Here is a 24,304-nt window from a genome sequence, read left to right on the forward strand (position 1 = left end):
GCAGACACAACGCACCACCAAAGAAACACTTAAGTATCGAACAATCATGTGGCCTCTTATTTCCTCACTTGTAAAACCAGTCCCACCAAATCCCTAATCATGAGACCAAAATTTCACAATTAATTTATAATCCAATTAATAGAATTTTGATGCTATATTTTCAAAGATACCAAACAATATGAAAAAGAAAAATGGCCTTTGTGTTCAGAGGTTCTTTCAGGCTATTCCACCATTTATTCACTTCTAAAGATAAATCACCAATAATAAAGAAAACAACACTTTCTTACTTTAAATAATTTTATTTTTCAAAATTCTCTAACACATGGTGTTAGAAAAGTGAATTTTGGCACCATGATTAAAACTTCAAGTTTAACCTTTAAATTAAAAACAGTAGCTACAATAAGAACATTTACACCTCACTCAGAGAAATGGTAATAAATGAAGTCAACAAATTTGCCGGGGATAAGGGGGTTATAAAGTGAGATAGAGAAGAACTAACAGACTAAAAAGAATAAAATAGAGATTATAGCCAGAAGGAAAAAGTAAATAACCCTCCCCCTAAAAAAGATTAAGGAGAGAGACAAAGGGCAAAAGGAAGAAACCAGGCTCAACAACTTTATTTTCCTGATAAAAAATTCAAGTACTTAAAAAGTTTTATAAAAATCATAAAATGTATTAGTCTCAACAAAAATTTTCTTTTTCATTACCATTTTCTACAATTAAAAAAAAAATGAAACTGACAAAAACCCTGTTTTGACATAAGGACACTTGCGGATTTTAAGTTGATACTTTATGTATTTAAGGAACACAAAAACTGGGAAGTTTTCCTAGATTCGGTGTCTACTTAATATTACCCACTTTAGCTGGTCCGTGGGAAGGAACATGGGGTTCACAGGTTTCTAATACAATGTCAAGTCATCTAATGCTCTAGACAACAATGTTTCCAATGGATTTGCTCTTGGGTTGCATTTGCACTGTTTCTTGAGGAAAACACTGATATTTTCCTTATCTCATCCCAGTAACTTCTACAGAAGGGATCTACATAGATGGTCAAGAAAGTACTTCCATAATTGCACACAAATTCAGTTAGATTCAGATTTCCCAGATTTCAAAACTTGCCAATTTTCATTTATACCGTTTGTTCTACATTTCCCCTACATGTTGATAAATAAAATTCTTCTCAGGCTCTTCTTAAGTAAGAAAACATTATTAGGCTTATTTGTTACTTGTACATTTGTACCTGAATATTTTATCAACTTGAAACACAAATTCAGAAAATCGTCCTTATTCTCAGAGACAGTGAAGCATAGAAATAAATATTTTCTTTAACTTTTTTTTCTGTCTTTTCTTTTTCAACCTGTGTCTTAAGGCTCAGAGCAGACATTAAGAACTTTTTGTAAAAAGAACTCTGTGCAAGAAGTTTTTTGAATGTTTGGCCCAAAGTGAAGTTGTTCTGTTGAAGTTATTTAAATATTCCTCTCATCTTCTCATGCACAACTTCAAAGGTGTGTTCATGCCAGTCATCCATTCCAGAAGAAAATTCAATTCAATGAAAAGTAAATAACTTAGGGATCTATAAATGACACTGCGATGTATCTTGTTCCATTTTTAACAGGAAGTCCTTCATGCAAATGTGTGAGTCTCCCAGGATGCATGAAGCTCCAGCCCTTTCTCGGTGATTCAATAGAGCAATTGTATCTTAGAAATTTGCATCCACCTCCCTAAAAATGTAAAAAGAAAAAAGTATCTGCTTATTATTTTCAATTTTTAACCAGAGGTAAAATTCAAATTACGGCATCTTAGCAGAATCTAAGAAAGAAACAGACAAATTCCTTTTTAGAACACCATATTTAGTTGGAAAACTCTAAAAATGTGAGTCATGCTTACCTGAAAATCTTCTCCCACATTATTGAGAGCAATGTTGATAGTAAATGTTGAGGCGTCATGATGAGGGCGGAGAGACCGCTGTCTATCCGGGGAGTATTTCACTACAAAATTCAATAGTGCAAACCCCTAAAAAAGCAAAGTCGGTCAGGAGATTTGCTTAACAATAAAAACATAAAAAACTTATTTTTGTAGAAAGGGTCAGGGAGCAAGCAGGAGGGGTGGGAGGATAAGTACCTTTGTATAATAGCCTGCAAAGACCTTCAGTGTAACCGGTGCAATAAACTCCCGGATAAAATGAAGCCACACATTCTCCAGATCAATTTGCTTCATGTGGATATCGTCGGTCGGGACATTTTCATAACCACCAGATATACGGCTATCCTGGAAATAACATTGAGGAATCATAAAGGGTAGCCCATGGGTAATTCACATTTATATTACCTTGGTATTTTTTTTCAAACACAGCTCATAATAGAAAATAAAAATAACAGTTGCTCAGTTGTGGTGTACTATGCTCTTTAGTTCTACAATGGTCAAAATTACTTAGATAATACAGCTTTGCAAATGCAACAATGATGAAGCAAATTATTGCAGGGTGAGGAGACCCCTTTCCTACATACTAAATGTATATGTGAGGTTTAAGCTCAAATAGGCCCTAAAAAATGACTTTTCATCATCACTCTCGAGGGTCTTGGCTGCTCCATGGGCACGCATTCTGCATATCTGTCCTCTGGAATACCAACTGCGGCAAACAGGTTTTCCTGCCATGTCCCTTGCTTTTGTTTTGCGAAATCCCAAGTCTTTCAATGATTTTCTTCCATTATCCCACAAGAAACTGACTTCAAGTTCCTCCTTATATTGCGAACTTTTCTCTCCCTCATCAAGTAAGTAGCTGGGGGATGTTAATTGGACAGAGGCAGTAATATTCCAGAATGTTCCACTACAATCCCTTGGTTTTGTTAGGAGCTGGCATCTGAGGGTTCTCAGGGGAAAAGAAACACATGGAACCAAACCAGTAATAATCCCTACCAAGTCTTCATACATGAACATAAATGCAGAGCAGGATTATACTGGGCATTCGAAACCAATCCTCCTTTCCATGTTTACACACATACACACACACACACATACAAAAAAAAAATGTTTGCATTAGTATTTTCACTATAGCTCTTTGTGAAAATGCAGGGAAGAAAAGGTGGACTTAGGAAGGATACCAATCAATACAGACTTGTTTTACCTAAGCCACTCCAGCACTGGGACACTGGGACACTGGCCCATAAGGACCAAATCCTGGAATTACATGCATAAATGAGAAACTGAGGCCCAGACAGATAACTAACTTCTTAGGTGTTAAAGGATCAGCTGGTAGCAAGGCAGGCTGAAAAGAGGGTTCTCCTGATAGCCTGGCCAGCTCAGTTAGGTCAAGGACACAGATGCATGACAAATGGGATATAGCCCCTCTGAACTTGAAGATCTACCCAGACCCTCTCAAAACAGACAGGCATTCTAGCTCTTTGTGGGCAACTTACATGATGTTTTCCCCCAGACCACTGGCCATAGTGCTCCATTTCTTCCACCAACTCATCACAGGCTTTTTCAGAAAATATGGGGAACCAAAAGACATCTGGACAAGGCTATAAAACATGGCGCCACCATCAGAAGACATAATAGTATCTGTGTCTTAATAAGTTTAAACAGCTCTATATGCATAAAATTTAAAAAATTTAAATGACTAGAAAATATTACCACGGTTTAATTTTTCTTTCTCATGGTACATAAAATAATGGACTATCTCTGAAATAATGATAGCTTACACTCTTGAGAATCAGGTATGAGTCATAATTTTGAACACTAAAATAGAGTTCTTATTTTAAAAGATCTTTCAGAGAAAAAAATCTCTTAGAAAGAGTGCCCAATGTCATTCAAAGATAAACTTTTATTGAAAGTGTTCTATACCAGAGATCTTTCAATGATTTCCTATTTTCAAGGTATCATACAGCCAAGAAACTGGGGAGTGTGATTAAAAAAAAAAAAGTATTGTCTTAAAATATATCCTTAATCTCCATTTTCACATCTATATGATTCTGAGGCCACAGAGTTGGTAATAAGCCATGTGAATTTTACCTAAAGAAAAGTTTCTCTAATTTCACATTTTCCATTAAAGTATTCTTCCACTAGAAATGCTTCCTTCTGGAAAATACAGCAAATTGCTCTACATGTCACGGTAACTATTAATACAAACCTGCTCAACTATATTTTCTGTGAAAATTTTTGGATATTCACGGTTTATATACTTCTCCTTCCAGTCCTATCAAAAAAGAATTGTACATATTAACATAAATATCTTTTTCATAAATACTTCACTGGCAAATAAGAGGTATATATTTTTCATAAATTGAACAATTTGTAAATGTTTGTGTATAATCAACGAAACAGGAATTTTCAGAAACTAAGCTTATATTCTAATATTTGCCTAATTCTGCATATGTTCACATCATTCCAGAGGACGTTTTTTAACTTATAAATGTTTTTCATGCTTCAAGAATAGTAAGACTTGAATAATCTTACAATGACTAGAATAGGAGTTATTAAATGTGTGGCATTTAAAAGTTAAAAATAGGGCTAGAAGTTTAGCTCTAATGTTGAGCACAAACCTTAGCCCCAGCACCAAAATAAAGGATAAAATAAGGAACAAATTTCTACCAATAAATAATAGCAAAAAACAATTAGTGAATAAATTAACTGGGGTATTATTTACTTTTTTTAGTGAGATCTTCTAATTTTTTAATTAATTTAAAATTTTTGCCTTCCCCTGAAATTTTAATATTTATTTTAAAAAAGATTATGGGATTAGTAACACTTTCATATCTTTCAGCTAACAAAGTTAAGGATTAGGTCCTTATATTGAAAATGGTTCCTCTTCATCTAATTAATAAATTTCATTCTCTTTGACCAATCACTGGCATAATTGAGAAAGTTTATGGTAAAATATAGAGTGCATAGGTATCCCTCCCAATATCTTCTTAAATGCACTTAGACTATTTTGAAAAATTCTTAATTTTCTTTTTTATAAAGTACAAATATAGGAAGCCACAGCATAAGAATGGGTTCTAAATAATTCTAATCAAAACATGTTTCCAGAAATATTTGTATTAAATATATCTTTGAGGCCGGATTTCAGCAGAGCTGATAATTTATATCATGCTAATTTATATGCCATTCTTAATTTTGAACATTTACATGGAGCTTATTTTTGATGTGGAGAAGCCAAAGCTATACTCAAATTCTTTAAGGAATGTCATTTATGGTGTACAAATATGATGACACAATTTCTGTATTAATTCATTATTTTCTATAAGATTTATTCACTTTCTGATTCTAAAATATGAGAAAACTGTAAATAGTCAAACATGAAATTTAAGAATCTATTTTTTCTTATTATTTCTTTCATTTCTTCAAAGTTTAAGGGGAAAAAAGTCCCCAAAAGTTTTACATGAGAGCATTAATAGTAACTTTTCATTTTAGACAGTCTTTCAAGTCACTGAGCAAACTGTGATTGTACTAATTTCTTGGGAATTCTGATAATGGGTCACTAAGTATTTTGCCATGAGACAGCTCTCAGCGTATCCACAATTAGACTAATTTACAAAAAGAAAAAGAAAAAAGAAAACCATAGACAGAAAAGTAATTTCTGTTCAGTTCTGACATTTTCATTCTATCCTCTCCAGAGACCAGAGCTCTTACACAGAGATGCAATTCAGGATATAATTGAGGGCATCTTACCAGGAAGTTAACCTGGTATTCGAGAAGCCGAATAATTCTATACTCAAAACACTAACAGATTCAATAAACTGTGAATTCCACCCTCACATAAAGGGCCTCTTTTCAAATTCTACTACTGTGAATGATGAAGACACACAGCTAAAACCGGGCAAAAGTACTTTAAAAATACCAAAATGTCAAAAGGCATTCTTTCTCTATGTAGCAGAGTATTCAGGAACTATTGAATTTACCATTGCTGGAACTCTGCTATTCCCACAAAATAAAAGACAATTTTCATCAGGTAGAGTGAGTCTTTCTAATTGAAAACTTTTACTACTGTCAGGGAGAAAATCTTAAACAGCAGACTCACAGAAGGTGTCCCTTGAATAAATGTGTGGAGCTTACTAAAAGAAAGAAATCATTGTTGTAAAGCAAAAACAGAAGCTCATTACTATCTGATCAAATCTTTAAGAAAACAAGAACAATTTTTTAGACTTTAAAAAGTAAATCCTTTCTTCAACTTAAGACTTTCTTTTATGCTGAAGGCAGTTTTCTCTGGCTCTCTCAGGTGTACATTCACAAAAGTGTCAATACAGATTAACAAAGTGGTGAGATACTGTGCACTTTCCTTAGCTAATTCTTGAATTTTCTTCCTGAAAATCAAAATATTGTACATAAACCATTTGTAAACTTTTCTCTGAAACTGTGATTAAAGATTACATGGCCCTTCTGTATATATAAAACAAAATATGGGAGAAGCCTAAGAAACTGATAATTAAGTTCCTCAAATCTAATATGTATCTTAATGATGCAAGTTCTTGGTCAAGTTTAGATCTACTCTATAGATCATTAAATACAATTAACTATTTCATTTTTTAAATGCCCCTTAAAGTATTTTCATATTATTAGTCAACTCATTTACATCCAGTTAGACTTACAGGAAAATAAGTAATAAATGAAGTTGAATATGAAACACATACCACAGGATTTTCAAAAATCTGCCAGAGGTCATTGTTATAATGGGAAGTATTGTAATTAGCAGTAGATAATAGTCTTCCAAATTCATGTCTATTAGAAATGTACATAAACACACCCTATATGCCAAAAAATAGGAGTGTTAATCTTAGAGGAAGGTACAAAAAATAAACTTAACCACAGGAAAATATATATGTAGGATATATTAATTTCAACTTTCATAATTTCATTCATGAACATGCATTTCATTTTTCCAATAAAACGTGCATGATTTAAAATAAAAGAAATAAAATTTTGATTATAAATTCAGACACCACACAAAACTAATAGATAGCACTGACACTCAACTGAAAAAAAGAAGAATGGATTGTTTTTGTGCCTTTCTCTTTGCTCCTAGATGTAGACATCGGGAAAAAAATTCCTGTTTGAAAGCAGAAATATTTTTGAGACATCAAAATGCAATGAATTAGACCTTCTTTTGGCTTCTTTCCCTTTCAAAGGAGACAATGTTACATTTTTAAACACAACTATAAAATGTCATTAGTAGGGCATCAATGCATTTCATTCTCTTGTTGTTCTAATGTTTAAAAATAGAACACAAAAATGAGTCATGCATTATAAAGCCAGCTAAAAAAAAAAAAGAATGAGTTTCATATCCTTGCCATAAACCAAATAAACATGGCAAATGTAACTGAGGCAAGGATGTTGCTCTTTGTACCTGTTTTAATGGTAAAAGGGTTAGTGATTGATACAATAAATCAAGAAGAGCTCCTAATCCTCATTTCTTTAATCAAGATGCATGTTATATCTACTTGTATTTCTTTTCCCCTGTCCCCCCCACAACACACACACACACACACACACAAATAAAACCCAAAAAACTTAGTGCAAGAAACTTGGGTTTAACTTTTTCCCTTGTCAACTCTAAAATATAAATCAGCTCAAAGACCCAAGAGTTGACTTCCAATACCCTGCTCAAAATTGCACATATCACACATGCACATTCAGATTACTAACCAGTGAACACCAGCATTACATCAAGCTAAATGCAAAGAAGGTTCTTAAATAAACTTTACTTCTAGGCAATTTACCATATTTAATATTAATTACATAAACAAAAATAAAGAAAAAAATAAATAAAAATAACACCTTTGGGGGGCTGAGCATTTGGAATGTTTCCGGAGTAGGGGAGTCTTTTTCCCTTTGTAAAGTCTAAAATGAAGAGAAGCATTGGGTAAGTTGACTGCACACCCGCTCTCTCAGGTATTCTTTGGTAAATAAAAAAAAAAAAAAATAGCGGCTTTTGATGAAAAGCTGACATTCTGAAATGTCCTTCACAGACAACATGCAGAACAAGCAAAGCTTATAGCGCACACAAAGAAACATGTCCAGCCTTTTCTTTCCTTTTTTGGGGGTGGGGGCAGGGAGGATCAAACACACATCCAAGCTCATTCCTAAGCAAAACTCATTAGACACATATTTCAGACAAAGGAAAAAATAAATAAGAGGCCATTCCGGGATGCGCTGTTGAGTGAAATTAGCCAAACATGAGCACAAAATACAATCACAGGTACTGAGGATATTCAATAATAACAATGCACATAGATTTGTAGGAAAAAAAACAAACAAATTCAAACAAATCATGCTTTGTTAAACTAAGAAAAAAATACTTGCCAACTTTTCTGATTTTTCTGAAACCACAAATGCTTGTATAAACTTGGGACGAAAGTAACTCAATCGTTTCAAAACTAGGAAATCACATAAATCCGTTTTGAAACATCCTGAAAAGCAAACTATTTTCTATAACTGTTTAAGATTTATACTGAAAGCATATTTGTAGAATAGCAATGTATCATTAGTTTTTCACATTAGATTACACAGTCTACATATCTTGACCTTTCTCCTAGTTCTGTGATAAGGAACCTGCTTTTGTTGTTGTTGTTGTTCTTTTCAGTAATACACAAAAATGGAGTCTATTTTGACATATTTATACAAACATGGAGTACATCTTATTCTAATCGGGATCCAGTCTTGTGGTTGTACATGATGTGGGGATTCACTGTGGTGTATTCATACATGAAATATACCATATCTGTGTATTTTGTATATATGAGAATTATGTCAGATTCATTCCACTCTCTTTCAAAGAACGTGAGGTTGAGAACTGTAGTGTTCACCTAGCTAGAAAAAGTATGGGCACCACTTTCTAAGCATCTTAAAGGTGTAATGATCATTTTACTAACCCTTATCTAATTAATTTTAATTAGATTGAGTGAAATGTTTAAAATTTCAAATGGAAAAAAAGGATGTATTCTTAAGAAAAAAGCTGATCCATAAAAATTCCATCTGTATTTCTAAATCTCACTATGGCGGGTTTGAGTCAGCCTCAACATTTTCAAACCACTTCTACAGGTAACTGTTCACAAATGATTCCCCAAAACCATTCTCAACTTTTTCAATGTAGTACCAAAAAAATTGGCTAGTATTTACAAATTAGAGAGGAAAAAAAGGTATGAAAACATAACTGGCCAAGCAAATTGTCTTATGAAAACATTCGAGGAAGCTGCCATTGTGTATCTTACCATTTCTCTAGCGTTTCGGCAAAGAGCCATATCAGGATCCAATTTATCACGAACAAAATAGTTCCTTTCATTCATCTCTGAACGGAGTGTTTTTCCCTTAATTAAGTACACGTTAGCCATGTATGGGACATTCCATATTCCTCTGCAAGTAAAAAGGACATGCCAAAATACCACAAATTCAAAAAATATTTACATGTTTTTGTTTTTTTTTTTTAAATCTTTCTGCGTGTTTAGATTTTGTACGTATAAGTTCTAGGATCAATGCACAAACATTTAATGATATTTAACCTGAGATTACTTGGTATATGCATTTTTTATGAGACTGAAGAGATAAATCACTAACTTCAATTTAAATAGGGTGATAGCAGCTTGGCATTTTTGTCTGGTCACAGTTACGGTTGTTAGATCACAATATTTTATTTTATAGAATATGTGTCTATTTAAGATTGAAAAGTTGGATAGAGAAACAGACGCAAGATTGCAAACACTGGCCTCCAAGCGCTGACTGTTAGTTCCATGTCCATGGTTTGTGATTTCACATTGGAAACTTGACATCAGACAGGACAGTAGAATTTCCACCACAGAAATGGGGAAATGCTAACGACGGGGCACTCCCCCATTCCCAAGAGCCAGCTGTTACTGGCACACCCTGGCATAGAGCCTAAAATTCCCTAAATAATATTCTCTTGAAGTACAGTAAGCTATGTCACATCTTTTGGGGAAAAGGGAAGATATGAAAAAATACAGCTGAAGTATTGGGAGTCTCTTCCGTGCCATTCTTTCCAACACCTACCTCCTCACCCCGGACATGACTCATTTCCTAGGAATGCTACAAAAATCTTTGCTGAAGGACTCTGCCTGTTGCTTTTAGAAAAAAAAGGAAGATCTTGATCGAGGAGATGGAGTTGGACATTAAAGAAATATACTTTGTCTTATTAGATCAGCCTGAAAGAAAATGATCTCGAGAGGTATGCAATCCATTAGCTGAACTCGGCAATTAACCGCGGCTGGAGTGGGCAGTGTCCGTTTGACGAGAAAATGCAGATACAGACATTTACATACGAGGACGACATTCCTTCCCACAGTTCTCAGACAGAAGTACCCTGTAACATGAACTCGATCAAATGCCTCTACCAGATTCTTTTCCTTATGCTTGTGACAATGACAGGAGACAAGACAAGAAAATCACCAGTGTCTGAAGCAAAAATAACAGCATGCAACCAGAAACCAGGACATGAATTCTCTGTATCTATTTACCTTCATTTTCGCTGTACCCATGAGTCAAGCCAGACACATGTTCTATATGGATCATCTCAGAGTCAGTAAAAGTACTTTGAAGCAATAACATATTACCTTAATACTGTTTTGGCAACCTCGCATGCTTTTTAAGTACAGCTAGCAAAAGCCTTTATATATTTACATCATCCAAAAATTAAGGTTTTTATGCCAATTAATGTTTTTACAAGGAAAGCATCTTTTCCTACTCAGCTAACCAAACAAAAGGTGGGATTTTTAAAATGGCACTTCTTTTTAGTTATGAAAATGCTTCCCCTTTTCATCTGGTTGACATGTTTGGAAACTAAGGCAAAGTATAAAACATCTCAGTCCACTGTCTGTATGAAAAAAAAAAAAAATGGTATTCTTCTCTGTATTGCTTTAGCAAAAATCTATTTCAATTGTGATAACTTTTAGTTTTAAAAATGTCAACCAGAGTCCCTGAAATAAATATCACTCATGCAAACATTCTACAGCATGTATATTTTTGCCAAAATCTAGAAATGGAAGTCAGATATTGATGAAGAAATCTGTCTTTAAAGTAGAAGATGAACTATTTCAAGTAAGAAACAAAACAGAACAAAACAAAAACATATAATTGAGAATACTAGAAAAGTTTTGACTTTATGTTATTACATGCTTATGTATAAAATTTAAAAGTTTATATATGAATTTTTAAAACTTGCATAAAAGTCAAAGAAACCCTTAATCACATTAAATTAATTAGCTAAACTAAATTTCCTTTCCTATACTAAAGAGTATTGCTCTGACATCTATCATAAAATACACATTAACCATATATTGCTTAGCATTTTCTTCAGTAATGACTTTGTTCCTTTAAAGATTCAGAAATTCTAAAACATCTTATTAAAATATTAAGTTTTCCACTAGTGCTTCAGAATCCTATGTGGTCTCAAATTTCCACTAAACATACAGAAAAAAAAGATAAGTAAAAAATTTGAAGTATATTAACAAGTCCACATTTCTAATTATGGAATTATATGATAGAAGATTATATCAAATAACTTACACTCTATTCCCTTGAACAATGTCCACGTAATCCTCAGATCGGGCATAATACCCATCAGGACTCAAAGCTCCCCAGAAGTTGGACCACAGCTTTCCATGACGAGTTACCAGCGGAGCGATGATCTTTCTAAAGGGAGATCCATCAACATCACTACCTATTTTTAAATTACCACAGTGTTATGTGTTCTGAGCTTAGCATGATACCTGACACAATAAAGTGCATTTAACATACATGTGGCTGATCTGAAAGACAAAATAAAATAAGAGAACTCTCTTCCCAACATCTTTTCTTAAATGCATACCTGCTCATTTTCAAACACAGTTTATAAAAAAATACAACAAAAATGAAACGGTCATTTAAAATGTTATAAAAGCATAAAAATGACTTTTAAAGGACTTTACGTCCTAGAGAGTAAAACTACCTTATTCGTGTGACTATTATTTTACTTTTATTCCAGTATTTCAGAAATTATACTAATTGAGGTCAAATATTTTCCTTCTTATTGGGCAGAGAGAGAAGCCCCTGGGGCATTCAGGTAGCCAATAAATATTTGTTGAATAAAAGAAAAAAAATGAGGATGGACTGAGACATTTGTAAATAGGCCAGTTTTCCTAAAATTAAGTCCCAAATTGCTTTTAAGTATGTTTCCATTTTTTATGACTTTTAACATGGGTTGTGGTCATAATAAGGCAGCCCTGGCAACACTGAACATTTTTCTGGTCCTTGATTTCAGAAAATAAAAGAGAAGGTGACTACCTGCAAAGGCCTGGACGTCCTCCCACAGAACTCATGCTGAACTTAAAGGCACTGAGATGGCCTGCACGGGGGTCCTGAGGTCAAGGGCACCGCCCCATGAATGCCTGAGAGGCCTGGTCTTGGGAGTGGGCTAGCTGTGAAGGAGGAGGTCTGGCCCATGTCCATGGCCATGTCTTTCTCTCCCTCTCTCCCTCTCCTTCTCTCTGCTCCTCATCTCTCTCTCAAGTTCCCTCACCAGGGGATGTCTTCAGTCATGTTAAGAAGGAGCAGGAAGGCCCTCAACAGATGCAGCCTCTGTGTCTTGAACTTCATAGTCTCCAGGGCTGTGAGCCATATAAACTGGCCTTGTTTATAATTCTCCAGGTCTGTGGTATTTTGTCACAGCAGCAGGAAATGAATTAAAACACTAGCCCGGTGTTCCCTTTCTCTACATACCAGGAAAGTGGTCCCTTTGAGACTAGCACACTTTACGAGTTCAAAATGTGCCAGCTTTTCACCTCGAAAAACTTAATTACAATGTCAGTGTTTTCCAAAAGAGAAAACAAAACCTGAGGTTCCTCTGAATTACTTCTTATTTTATTTATTATATATTTATTTACTTGGGTATTAGGGATTAGACCCAGGGGCACTCTACCACTGAGCTTTATCCCCAGTCCCCTTTTTAAGTTTATTTGGAGACGGACAGGCTGAATGGCCCAGGGTGGCCCCAGACTGGCACTCCTCTGCCTGTCTAGGCTCCTGAGCTCTTGTGATTACAGATGAGCTGCAGTCATGTCAAGCTGCAGTTACTGTTTTATTTATTATTATTTTTATTTTTAGACTGCATTTTGATTCATTGTACACAAATGGGGAACATCTTTTCGTTTCTGTGGTTGTGCACGAATGTAGAGTCACACCATTTGTGCAATCATACATGTGCATAGGGTCCTGATGTCTGTCTCATTCCACCATCTTTCATACGCGCCTCCCCCCCCCATTTCCCTCTGCTTTTTAAATGCAGTGGTGCTTTATAAGAAAAGCTCACACAACTCCTCCAAGAAGTTTTTGGGCCAACCATTTCCCACACAAAACCTCTTTCATAATACTCCAACCTTGCGATGGGCTCTTTCTCCTATATGCACAAAAGTTAAATAAAATAAACACATGTCACTTGGCGTGGTGGCACAGGCCTGTAATCCCCGTTACTCAGGAGGTTGAAGCAAGAGGGTTGCAAATCGGAGGCCAGTCTCAGCCAACTTAGCAAAGTAAAATTTTAAACAAGGATTGGGAATACAGCTCAGTGTTAGAGCACTTGACTAGCATGTGAGAGGCCCTGGGTTCAAACCCCAGTATGAAAAATAATAATAATAATAATATTAAAATAATAAATTACATATAATCACACAAAATAAAAATGTTGGTTTATTTTTCCCAGTACCCTTTAAAATAAAAGATTACCAGGAACACATTTTTGTTTTGTTCAGAATACCAACAATATTGGAAATAATAACATGGATTAGAAGCTATATATATGCTAATTTGGGGAATAATTCTTCAATGTCAATTATTGACAAGCTCAAGCAGAAAAAGAAATTGCAATTTATAATTTCAGCTGCCTTCTAAAAAAGAGTTGGACTGAGAAACCAAGAAAACCAAAATTCATGTGCAGTGGTCCTCAATGTTTTAAGAATGGCTATGTAAGGACCACAGCGGAGAGAGAGAGAATGAATTTTCTATGCAAATGAAGGAGAAGAATTTGAAGCAAGGCAGTAAGAGGCAAAGATAGAGAAAGGAGGGAGAAGAGAGCTGCTGGCATGCGAGAGAGTCGCAGCCTGCCCCTTGACCTTCCATCAAGTCTCCTGTATCTCACACGTTTTGCTATGTGCAAATTTCTATGGAAATGCATGCTTGGATACAGCAGCCAGCAAGCACCAGAGGAATCCCCAAAACCTGCGCCTTTGGTAACTAACAGGAATTCACAGAATTGGAAGCAGTGAAGCTGATTCTTCCAAGAGGCAAGGGCTCCAGATGTGAGTTGAGTTCCTTATGAAGGAATTCTGTCAGAAGGTTAAAACCTTCATATCTAAGGTTATTTTCTATATATAATAAATGTATATTTACATATTAATATCTATATATTAAATATATCTTAAATATATAGTATGCTTTCTTTAAATAGCTTACAAAAGGAATAGTTATTAGGTATTTACCAAAGAATCATAAAATAAAACACATCTAAATATTACCAAAAGCATATGTGCATTGCACATTATTGCATTTCAGATTGAAAGGATAATGACAATGTATATTCATGAAAATATTACTGAATTTCACCAGCTTTAAAGAGTTAAAACCAATGTTCAATCTCATATCTGTATGATATAGCACTTGCTTTTCCTTGCCAAATGATCAAAACCTTATTTATGTTTTCAGAAGTCACCTGCAGCTTATAGTGTTTAACTTCAGTAAGTATCTATGGATAGTTATATGATGGGATACATATGCAAATTACTACTGAGTGAACTTAGATTCTGAATTCAAAACTAAACTTTCAAGTCAGTGCATTCTAGTGATGCATCTGTTCTCTATGAAGTGGGTTAATATAGCACAATACATTTAGTTGGCAAAATGAGGAGTCATTTTAACATTTCATCTATTCTACTACTTATGGAAAATAATTATTTAATGCATATAAATGTACTTGAATACTTGGTACTTAATACATACTCTATAAAGGTGATCTATTAGTAATATTAACAACAATAATATCAGTGGTGGTAGCAAAAGTATTGACAAATTAAGATTAATATCATTATAAATGGGTATATGCAGTGTTTTTCCCATTTCATTTCAATTCAATGGAAACAGGGAGTGTCCATGATAACTAGTTCAAGAGTAAATAAAACTATGAACAAAACTGAAATCATCTGTTCCTCTGAAATCTCTTTCAGATCATAAGAACTACAACTCTCTATGCACTAATTTTTTAAGTCAGAAGTTTTGTGAAATTCTGCTTTAAAAATATAGAGAAAATGAAATCGTTCTAAATTTTACTAGTATCAAATATATCAGAATTTCACCTAGCTTTAAAGAAACGACATAGGTCAAATGTAAACTGACAAACCACATTTGTGATTGTAACTATTATTAAATATTGCTAGTTACTTAGGTTGTTATTTATTACTCCTTTAAATGAAAAGTAATTAATTAGAAGTTTATGATGTACAGAAAAGAATGTGACTTACCTCAATATACTAAACACAAGAAGTACAGCATATGTCCACAGTGATGTGGAAAATTATCATTTAGTAATAAATTGATATCTAATCTTAGTACCTGTTTTGTTCAATCAAAATCTGTAAAGTCTTTGGATTTGTCAAAACAACATCTGCATCCAAACTAAAGTAATAATCACACTTTTCATCCTGACGGCAAAAATCCCTGAGGTTGAAGAAGAAAATGAAAAGAGAGATAAAATCAATATCTCCTGGTTGAAATATGTTAACACTGCATTTGCACATAAGATAAGGCTTCTCTAAACACATTTTCCAATGTGAATTCTATTTCAGAATGGTTATCTTATTAACACAGACATTCAAAGGTAGATCAACACTAAAATTGTAGGCCTGGCAAAATATACTTTAAGCCACTGAATTTTTTAAGGCATAAAATATTCAGTTCCAATGGCAATTTGCAATTTAGTATCTAATGCTTTCTAATATTGGGGGAAAATAACTTACCCCAATGTATTTATCCTTGTAAAGTTCTTTTCACACCAATCAAAATATTTTTTGCATGCACATGCACACACATACACACACAATATGAAATTGTGCATCACTCAATTTTCAGTGAATTTTGTGACACAAGTGTATGACTCTTGAGGTATCAATTCTTTTAAAACTTGATTTGCATGGAATTCTTTCTGTAATGGTTATTCCCTACATGCTTATCAGACTGTGATGTCTGCTTTTCCAGCTGGTCTGTAGTGTTATCAGCAGGAATACCAAAGAACAAGATGCTCACGATACCACCATCTCATGTGGACTGTTCCACACGTGATGGCTTTGGCATCTGGGGTCATCTCCGCCCCCTCACTGTTGGTCCTTCTTATCACCTTCTGTTTTTGTCACTGTGTATCTCCACACTACAGTTTTCTAAGCAATTATCAAGCAGGACACCAGAAAGGAAAATCTATTGCAGTTGTGCTGGAGAGAGAGAGAGAGAGAGAGGAGAAAGTTCTAAATGTGTACACCAGAGATTCTCCAGTGGATAGACTATAGAACCATTAGTAAGAGCATCTCTCTGGTTTTTAGAGTCCTCTTTTCCTGCCATTCCTGTTACCCCAAGCCTAGAAAGAATCATAACTCTGCTCCTGAGCCTGCACAGCATAAGTACTAAGGGCCAGTAGCAGACAGGAATATCTCCTGTATTTCTTGATGGGAAGGCACCATGCCTTCACCTTATTATCTCTTAGAACTGCTGATTTAATAACTCGCTGAATAAGTGGTGGTTCTTACCATAACAGAGTAAGTATTAAAAGAGCTAAAGAAAGGACCTAGAATGGGTCTACCAAGGATTCCAGGCCTGTCTAGATCAGGAGGCAACTGGAAAGTGGGATCCTCCTTTTCCTGTTTTGAAAACATGGTTTTAACACACAACCTTCAGACACTGAAGTCGAATGCAACGGTCTTTGCCATAGAAGTCATACTCTTCATTTATCTGGGCTTTTTTTTTCTTATTTATATTGATCTGAAGTTCATTTCATAGTTTGATTGAATACGTTGGCTCCTGTCATTAGAACAAAACTGCCAATAGCTTTGGTCGCCTTTCATATGCAAATACACACAAACCCAGAGGTCTAACAGGAGGATCCTGCTACTGTGTCCATAGCGCACGTGCAAATATCTGACACACAGATTAATTTAGAAAAAAATAGTGTTTTTTCTTAAAGTTTCTTTAGTAGAATAATTTATTGAACTTAAACATAATAAGACGTACATTCCCATGTTTCTGGCTTCAGCTTGACTTAGATTTTCTTCTGGTCCTACTATTTTTATAGTGTTGATTTCGTGTTTTGCTTTATCGAAAAACACCTTGATGTCCTTTTCATGATAAACTTCCTGCAACGTATTTTAAAAATGAAAGGTTAGAAAATAAGATGACTGAAATATGCATATGTAGAAATTGCTTCACAAAGGCATATATTCTAATAATTTAGAATTCATTCAATTAGACAAATTGATAACCATATTAAATATGCTATACTTCATTATCACCTAAATATCATATGAAGACTCTAAAATACATATGCATCAATATTCTCAAAGAAGAAGATACTTTATAATTTCAAGTGCCTAATCCCAGACAAGTTTTACATAAATATTTAAATTCTCCCCAGGTCATTGCATAAATACCTAAATCTTGGGTAATAAAAAAATGTTTGTAACTCACAAGGAAAAAATGGCATATGGCCAGAAAAACTTAGGCATGTGTTCTAAAATATTCAGAAATGTCATTTAAATCGAATGATATCGATATATAAATTACATTTTATGAAATAAAATGTTACAATATTCTCTGAAGCAAAGATAACACTTGTCTCATAGAATAAAGAGGAAAGTTTAGCAAAACCTTATTGAAATATTAATAATGGAAAAACCATCAACTTAAAAGTTATTTATTTATTGTGACACAAACAAACTAAAATTCAGATAAGATTACTTATATCCCTGCAACATTTCAGAGCTTTTATGTGTAAGTCAAAGTTTTCTGAAAAATGATGCTTTTCACAGCTTGTCAAAATTGCTTACCACACAAAATCTAGAAAGTTCATCTTACACAAAAGGAGATTAAAAACTCCTGCCATCAAAGACTTTAAAGGCCCTATGAAGGCAGCCTGAATATAACAATATTAAAAATAAGACACTTTCATGTAAGAACATACCTTACAAAACATGTCACAAGCCAATATTCAGTATTGCACACTTTAAAACTCACTGAAGCTGGCTTTCTGAAAATTTAAAATAGTCTCTGGAAAAAGTAAATGACTAGCTGACATGTAAATTGGGAAGAAAGACCAACAGGAAACAAAAAGGATTATGACAAAGAGGGAAGCGGAATACTTCACAACTGTTGGGTTTTTCTATGTGATATAAAATACCAACTCTTAACAGGAAAGAGAGAAATACATGAGACAATAATTGACAAAAATGTCTTTAAGCTTAGATGATATGTGGGAGGCTTAGATGATACTTGGGAAGCTCTGGATATTTTTGAAGGAAATGACAGAATCAGAATTCCCTGGGGAAGAACAGGTCATCGTGAGACTAATCATAATCATTCTCTATCTGGAATCTGTTTTGAATTCTGATGTTAGGTCTTAACCATGTTAAAAAAAAAAAAAAAAAAAAAAAAAGTTAATTCTATAAAAGAAACCAAAAGACCTAACCAAAATGCAAAGGAATGTAAGACCCTCTGACAACGTCTTCATTAAATATTAAGGTGAGCCACGTGAAAATGGAAAACAATCAGCCATTTTTTTCAAACATTGGCAGTTTTCAGTAGCTAAAGACTCTAAAGCTCTGAAGTCCTTAGGTCCTAAAGAGATAGGGCAGTAACTACTGGGAAAAATCCAAACAAAACAAAACAAAACAAAAAACTTCTAATTTATTTAGAGCAATAAATTTTGATAGACACAAGTAACAGATACTTCCTAAACACCACCCAAAATAATTTTAACATAAAATATTCACTTATTGAATACTTACTTTGTTATGAATGAAGAGTTTAAGTGCTTCTTTTGGGTAATCCAGTGTCAACAATATGTCCAGAAATCGAGGTAGGAAAGGAGTTGGTTGCTCAATAAAGACACCTACTGTTACATTTGGATGGACCTTTGTTTTACAGCAAACAAAAACAAATGATTATTAATGTGGCTTTATTTAAAACTTTATTAAAATCTTATTCAGTAACACAGAAAAAATATTATACTCTTGGTTCAAGATAATCTGCTAAATTTGACTGGCCCTGTGGCAGTTCTCTATCACTGGGGCAAAGGTCTGTGTACTCTGTCAAAACCATTTATCTGAAGCATGTGCTGGTTTTCTGTGTTTAAAGAGAAGACTACCCTGTCTATGCATGGATGTGAATATGGATACAACTTCCTCTTGGGGTCAGCGACAGTCCTTCAAGAAACTTCTTCAGATCTGAAGCTATTTCGAAGCTTCATCTAAGTAGCCAGAACGCAGATTTCGTTTTCCTTTTTTGTTCACATGGCTTGAAGTCAGGCACTTAATCTGTAGCTCAGATAAAACAATCATGGAGGACTTTATTTCTAACCTTGAATGTCCCCTTTTGTTTCATTTCACTAATAGGTTTTTAGATTCCTTCATTATTATATTAAGTATGAGGAAAGCTACTTTCTTTCATTAATATATTTTATCTTAATGCATTCTATCTGTATGCATTTCCTTAGATCCTCTTCAGGTATGTTTTAGTGTAGTGTTTATCCTTCATGCACTGTATGAAAATTTCTGAAATACCCATTATATATGTTAGTCCTTGTGATGGGCAACATTTAGCACAAAGGACCAAAGGTCCTGGCTTGAAAACTAACAACTAGATGGGGAAACAGGGACCCACTCAATCACGACGTACTGGTGCTAACACCAGAACAGAATGAAGGTTTCTTACAGTGTCTTTCAAAGACTGTGTCTTACAGTTTGAATTTAAGTATTACCATTTTTATTTTTATTTTTTATTTTTCATGTGCTGGGGATTGAGCCCAGGGCCTCAGGCAGGCTAGGCAGGTGCTCTAAGACTAAGTTACTTCCCCAGCCTAAAGAATACAGATTTTCTTTAAATACCATATGTGTTAAGTGTCTTTATACACATCTTATTATAATTCAATATTCACTTGCACAGAAATACAACTTATACACTTTCTACTTTTTTTGTCTATCAATTTGTTAAATCACCAAACCTTTAATCTATTGCTTTATCAATGCACCAAGATATTTATTATTAAATGAATAAACACAAAAACAAAATATCTACCCTCTAGGAATTCTCAATTTAATGGAGGTGATAAGTAAAAGGTAGATCCCAACCCTCCTATCAAAAGTAGATCATATCTCTCTCATACATTTTGTTCAATTTCATAACAGCCTTAGAGGTTATTTATTATCGCAAATTTACATGAGGAGATGGAATATGGAGAAGTTAAACATTCCAGAATACATAGATTGGTAGGTAAAGAGTTGACACATTAAATCTCAGTTAATCTGTTTATTTTTATATAATAGTGATGATAATATAGTAGTTAAGGTTTATTAAAATTATAAAAATGTACACTTAAAATAATATTTTATATATTTCTCATATATATGCATCATGTATGTGTGTAAAATTTCATTTATCCTTCTTATCAACCCTCGGAGATGGCCACAATTATTTTTACATACAAAGCAATTGCCTGTGACCTGTACCTCAAATTATGCTATACATGAGATCTTAGCTATCAAGACAATTTTAATTTGTATACACTACTGCATAATAACTACACATAAAAAGCACTGATTTCTTTTCATTTTTTTGCCTTTAGAAAGAATTTGCCTTTCTAGCATATGTTAACAGGCCATCAGATGAAACAGCCTAAGAGTCAAGTGACTTACTCCTATGAGCAAAAAAATAAAATAAAAAATATCAATGCAAATGTTTTCTGTCTTTGCACCAGAAACTTTACACAAAAAAGAAACACAACAGATAAAAAGCATTAATTCTCCCTCCAAAGAACATTACTTTCTGCAAAATAGATCAAGATGAATTTTTAAACATCTTCATGATGCAGCTTCATTCAGAAATATCCTGGCACTTTTTCCAGATAGGAAACATTCAGTTTGTTATTTGAAAGCCTGGCCAAAAAGTTTTATTTTCAAGTGAAACAGGGTTTTATTCAGAAGCTTCTAAATGTAGACAAGTTACTCTTTATCCTCCCTTCAGACAGTGAATTAAACAGAAATTATTTAATTCAGGAGCTTGAGTACATTAAATTGAAAATATTCTGCACTTGCATGGACCCATTAAGTATCAGAAGTACATTCCCAGGAGTTTTCTATTGTCCTATATTGCTTTTACTTAGCGGGCATGCTGGATATAGTCAATAAACCTATGTTGAATGAAGGGGAAAATTAGTCTTAATGATAAAATCACTCTGTAGAATCCAATTGTTCATACTCGTAATATTCTTCCAAGTTACTCGAGCAATCTTGTGGAAGAATAATGTTAGTACCGGATGTTCTAAAATTGCTCCATCAAGTGATGGAACAAGGAAGCATAAAAATGTTTTATGGCCAAATAGTAAATTTTCCAATTGCTTGGACATAAGTGATAAATTATAGCTACAATTCACTGTGAAATGTTCATAAGTAATACCAAGTTTGGGCGTATAATACAACATATTATGCAGTGATACGCTGGGCATGGTGGCACATGCCTGTAATTCCAGAAGCTGGGGAGGCTGAGATAGGAGGATTGTAAGTTTGAGGCCAGCATCAGCAACTAAGCGAGGCCCTTAGCAACCTAGTGAGACCCTGTCTCAAAATAAAAAAATAAAAAGGGCTGGGATGTGTCTCAGTGGTAAAGTGCCTCTGGGTTCAATCCCTGGTACCAAACAAACAAAATAAAGACACAAACCCAAGAACTATGCAGGGTCAATAACACACAGCCTAGCTCTACTACCTAAATTCAAATCCATACTTCATATTTGTCCCTAAGCAAGTTACTTATTACCTTTAAGGACTTCAATTTTCTCATGTAACAATGAATCACTAATACTATCCACTTTAGGCACTTATGATATTTAAAGGAGTTAGTTTGTAAAGTACTTAGAACAGTTCTTAGTTAGATAATAATCACCTTACTTTTATATATGATCAAATTTAAAATTCATGCACAAATAAAATTAATCAATAAAAATTTTGAAGCAGTGTAATTCAATGCTTTGACCACGCCAACAGACTAAAATGACACAAGAGCAACCAATCATATCAAGTTATTAGATATTAAAAATCAAGTCCCTTTTACTGAGTTCAATTATTATCTGACTTTGCTTTCAAAAACAGTTCAGAAACACAACTCAAGCAATTTTCTGAATCACTCCGTCTTAACATTATAAGCCCATTACCTACTATACAATCAAAGCTACAGAATAATTTGCCTTTTTTCCCTATAAATTACTGCATTTTCACACAATGTACTTTTTATTACTACATTTCACAGTTCATTCCACTTACATCTACTGCAGATAAGTCAATTGTATCAAGTTCACAAAGAGTGCAGCCATTATCCTGTGTCCATGAATTAGGAACATAATTTCCAAAATAATTCAGGAGGATCTGGTAAAGGAAGGAAAAGGAGATGAACATAAGTAAGGCTCACCCATCAATGTGCTTTCATTCTATAATCATCTAACTTTAAAGAGTGTTCTCTGCACTAGGTACATGACTTTAGTTACTCTAACAATATTTATCACTTAGGTGGGCACTATGAAGTTTTTTTGTTAAACTGAATCATTAGGCAGGGCAGACTGTCTAGAAATGTCAAGACGTGTCATAAATCGTGAAGGTTATTTTATTTCATATCTAAGGAACAATAATGGAAAAGACAATTTAAAAATGTCAAACAGTGAAATATGGTTTTAAATAGCAAATTAAACTTATTAGCAAAAACACGAGTCATGTGAATGCTAAGTTAGTAACAAAGTAAATAAAAGAGCTAGCACAGAAAGCCACTCGCAGGGGCAAAGGGACCTCTTACCAGACTTCTGGGCATTGTTTCAGGAAAAGATTAAAATAGATCCTATCAACAAATCCCATCAACAATAAGTTAAAGTAAGAAACTGGATGAAAACAGATCAATCAACAAATCTTATCAATAAGTTTAAAAATTTAATTATGGCTTCCTCTATTGGCATTCATTTTACCTGCACAATCTGTGATTTTGTATTTGTATGTGATTTTTTTCTGGGGAGACGAGACTGAGGGAAGTGAATGTGGTACAGAAGTAAACAGACCAAGATTTTCTCTGAGCCCTAAAAAATATCTTGAATAGCCCTTAGGATAGAACATTTTAGGGGAAATTTTGATAATACATAAAAAACAAACAAATAATAAATTATATTCCCTCTATAATTTAGTACCAGTAATGACAGAAGCTTTCATAGATTTATTGACTTTTTTTCATCTCCAGTCAGTGAAGCTGTGTTAAAACAACTAAAATCCTCATTATGCTTATATGATAAATAGTTTTTCATTTGAAAGGTAATATAAAATCAAAAGAAAAAAGTTTATGTATTAAACATGAAGGCTAAAAAAAAAAATCAGAGAAATGTGAACTAGATTTTTCTAATTTTCTAAGGCCTTATTAAAAGAGATGATAGTTGAAGTAATGAATCCAGGGCCAATTTCCCAGATTCCTCCCGAATATTTGGGATTCTGTCCAAACATTTCTATTGAACTAAATCTTTGACATAAATGCTGCTAAAATAAGTACACTATGAATGAAAAGGAAAATCTTTGTGCTATAAAGATACTATAGATATAGCTATAATTAATGTTTGCAGTACAGTCAGAAGACACAGACAAGTAACTCATTCACATTTCTTTTGGATTACATGATAATTCGGGAAACAAATTACAAGGCAGGAAATATGTAGTCATGACATTCACTAATGACATTTCAAGAGTGAGTGTCGTCAGTCTAATGTGTTTCTCTAACAAAAACAGAAATAAAAGTGTACTGTTGATGGTCAAATGACAAATGCAAACATTAATGTAGCTACTCATGTCCTACAAAATATTATGCTATGTAAGAAAGACAACAAACAGATTTATGTGAAGATGGGTCCATTACTGAGCATGATTTTAAAATGAGATTTTAAAAGGCAAGCATGAAATGTATAATTTTATTAAAATATCTGGGAAAGAATTTTTTATGGGAAGGACCCAAAATACTTGGCCATATTTAAAAATCCCTATCATATATAAAGACTAACACT

At 33.9% G+C, this 24,304-nt stretch overlaps 1 protein-coding gene across 3 annotated transcripts in view; it reads right to left on the bottom strand.

The window, feature by feature from the left end:
- Window positions 1-477: 477 nt before the first annotated feature.
- Window positions 478-24,304, bottom strand: part of PLOD2 (procollagen-lysine,2-oxoglutarate 5-dioxygenase 2) — an 85,930-nt gene continuing 62,103 nt past the window's right edge. Inside the window, exons 8-20 of one of the 3 annotated variants that reach the window (XM_079156406.1) lie at window positions 22,542-22,643; window positions 19,017-19,142; window positions 17,248-17,369; window positions 15,583-15,687; window positions 11,512-11,637; window positions 9,207-9,348; window positions 7,774-7,836; window positions 6,630-6,743; window positions 4,130-4,195; window positions 3,417-3,521; window positions 2,146-2,268; window positions 1,888-2,013; window positions 478-1,721 (exon numbers count right to left, since the gene is read on the bottom strand). In XM_079156406.1, coding sequence (XP_079012532.1) covers window positions 1,566-1,721; window positions 1,888-2,013; window positions 2,146-2,268; window positions 3,417-3,521; window positions 4,130-4,195; window positions 6,630-6,743; window positions 7,774-7,836; window positions 9,207-9,348; window positions 11,512-11,637; window positions 15,583-15,687; window positions 17,248-17,369; window positions 19,017-19,142; window positions 22,542-22,643 — 1,476 coding nt within the window. In that variant the 3' untranslated portion in view covers window positions 478-1,565. Of the gene's footprint in view, window positions 1,722-1,887; window positions 2,014-2,121; window positions 2,269-3,416; window positions 3,522-4,129; window positions 4,196-6,629; window positions 6,744-7,773; window positions 7,837-9,206; window positions 9,349-11,511; window positions 11,638-15,582; window positions 15,688-17,247; window positions 17,370-19,016; window positions 19,143-22,541; window positions 22,644-24,304 lie in introns of all 3 variants that reach the window. The other 2 variants (XM_079156405.1, XM_079156407.1) reach the window with 2 other exon arrangements.

This window comes from Sciurus vulgaris (genome assembly GCF_902686455.1).
Source record: "Sciurus vulgaris genome assembly, chromosome: 10".
NCBI classification, from domain to species: Eukaryota; Metazoa; Chordata; class Mammalia; order Rodentia; family Sciuridae; genus Sciurus; species Sciurus vulgaris.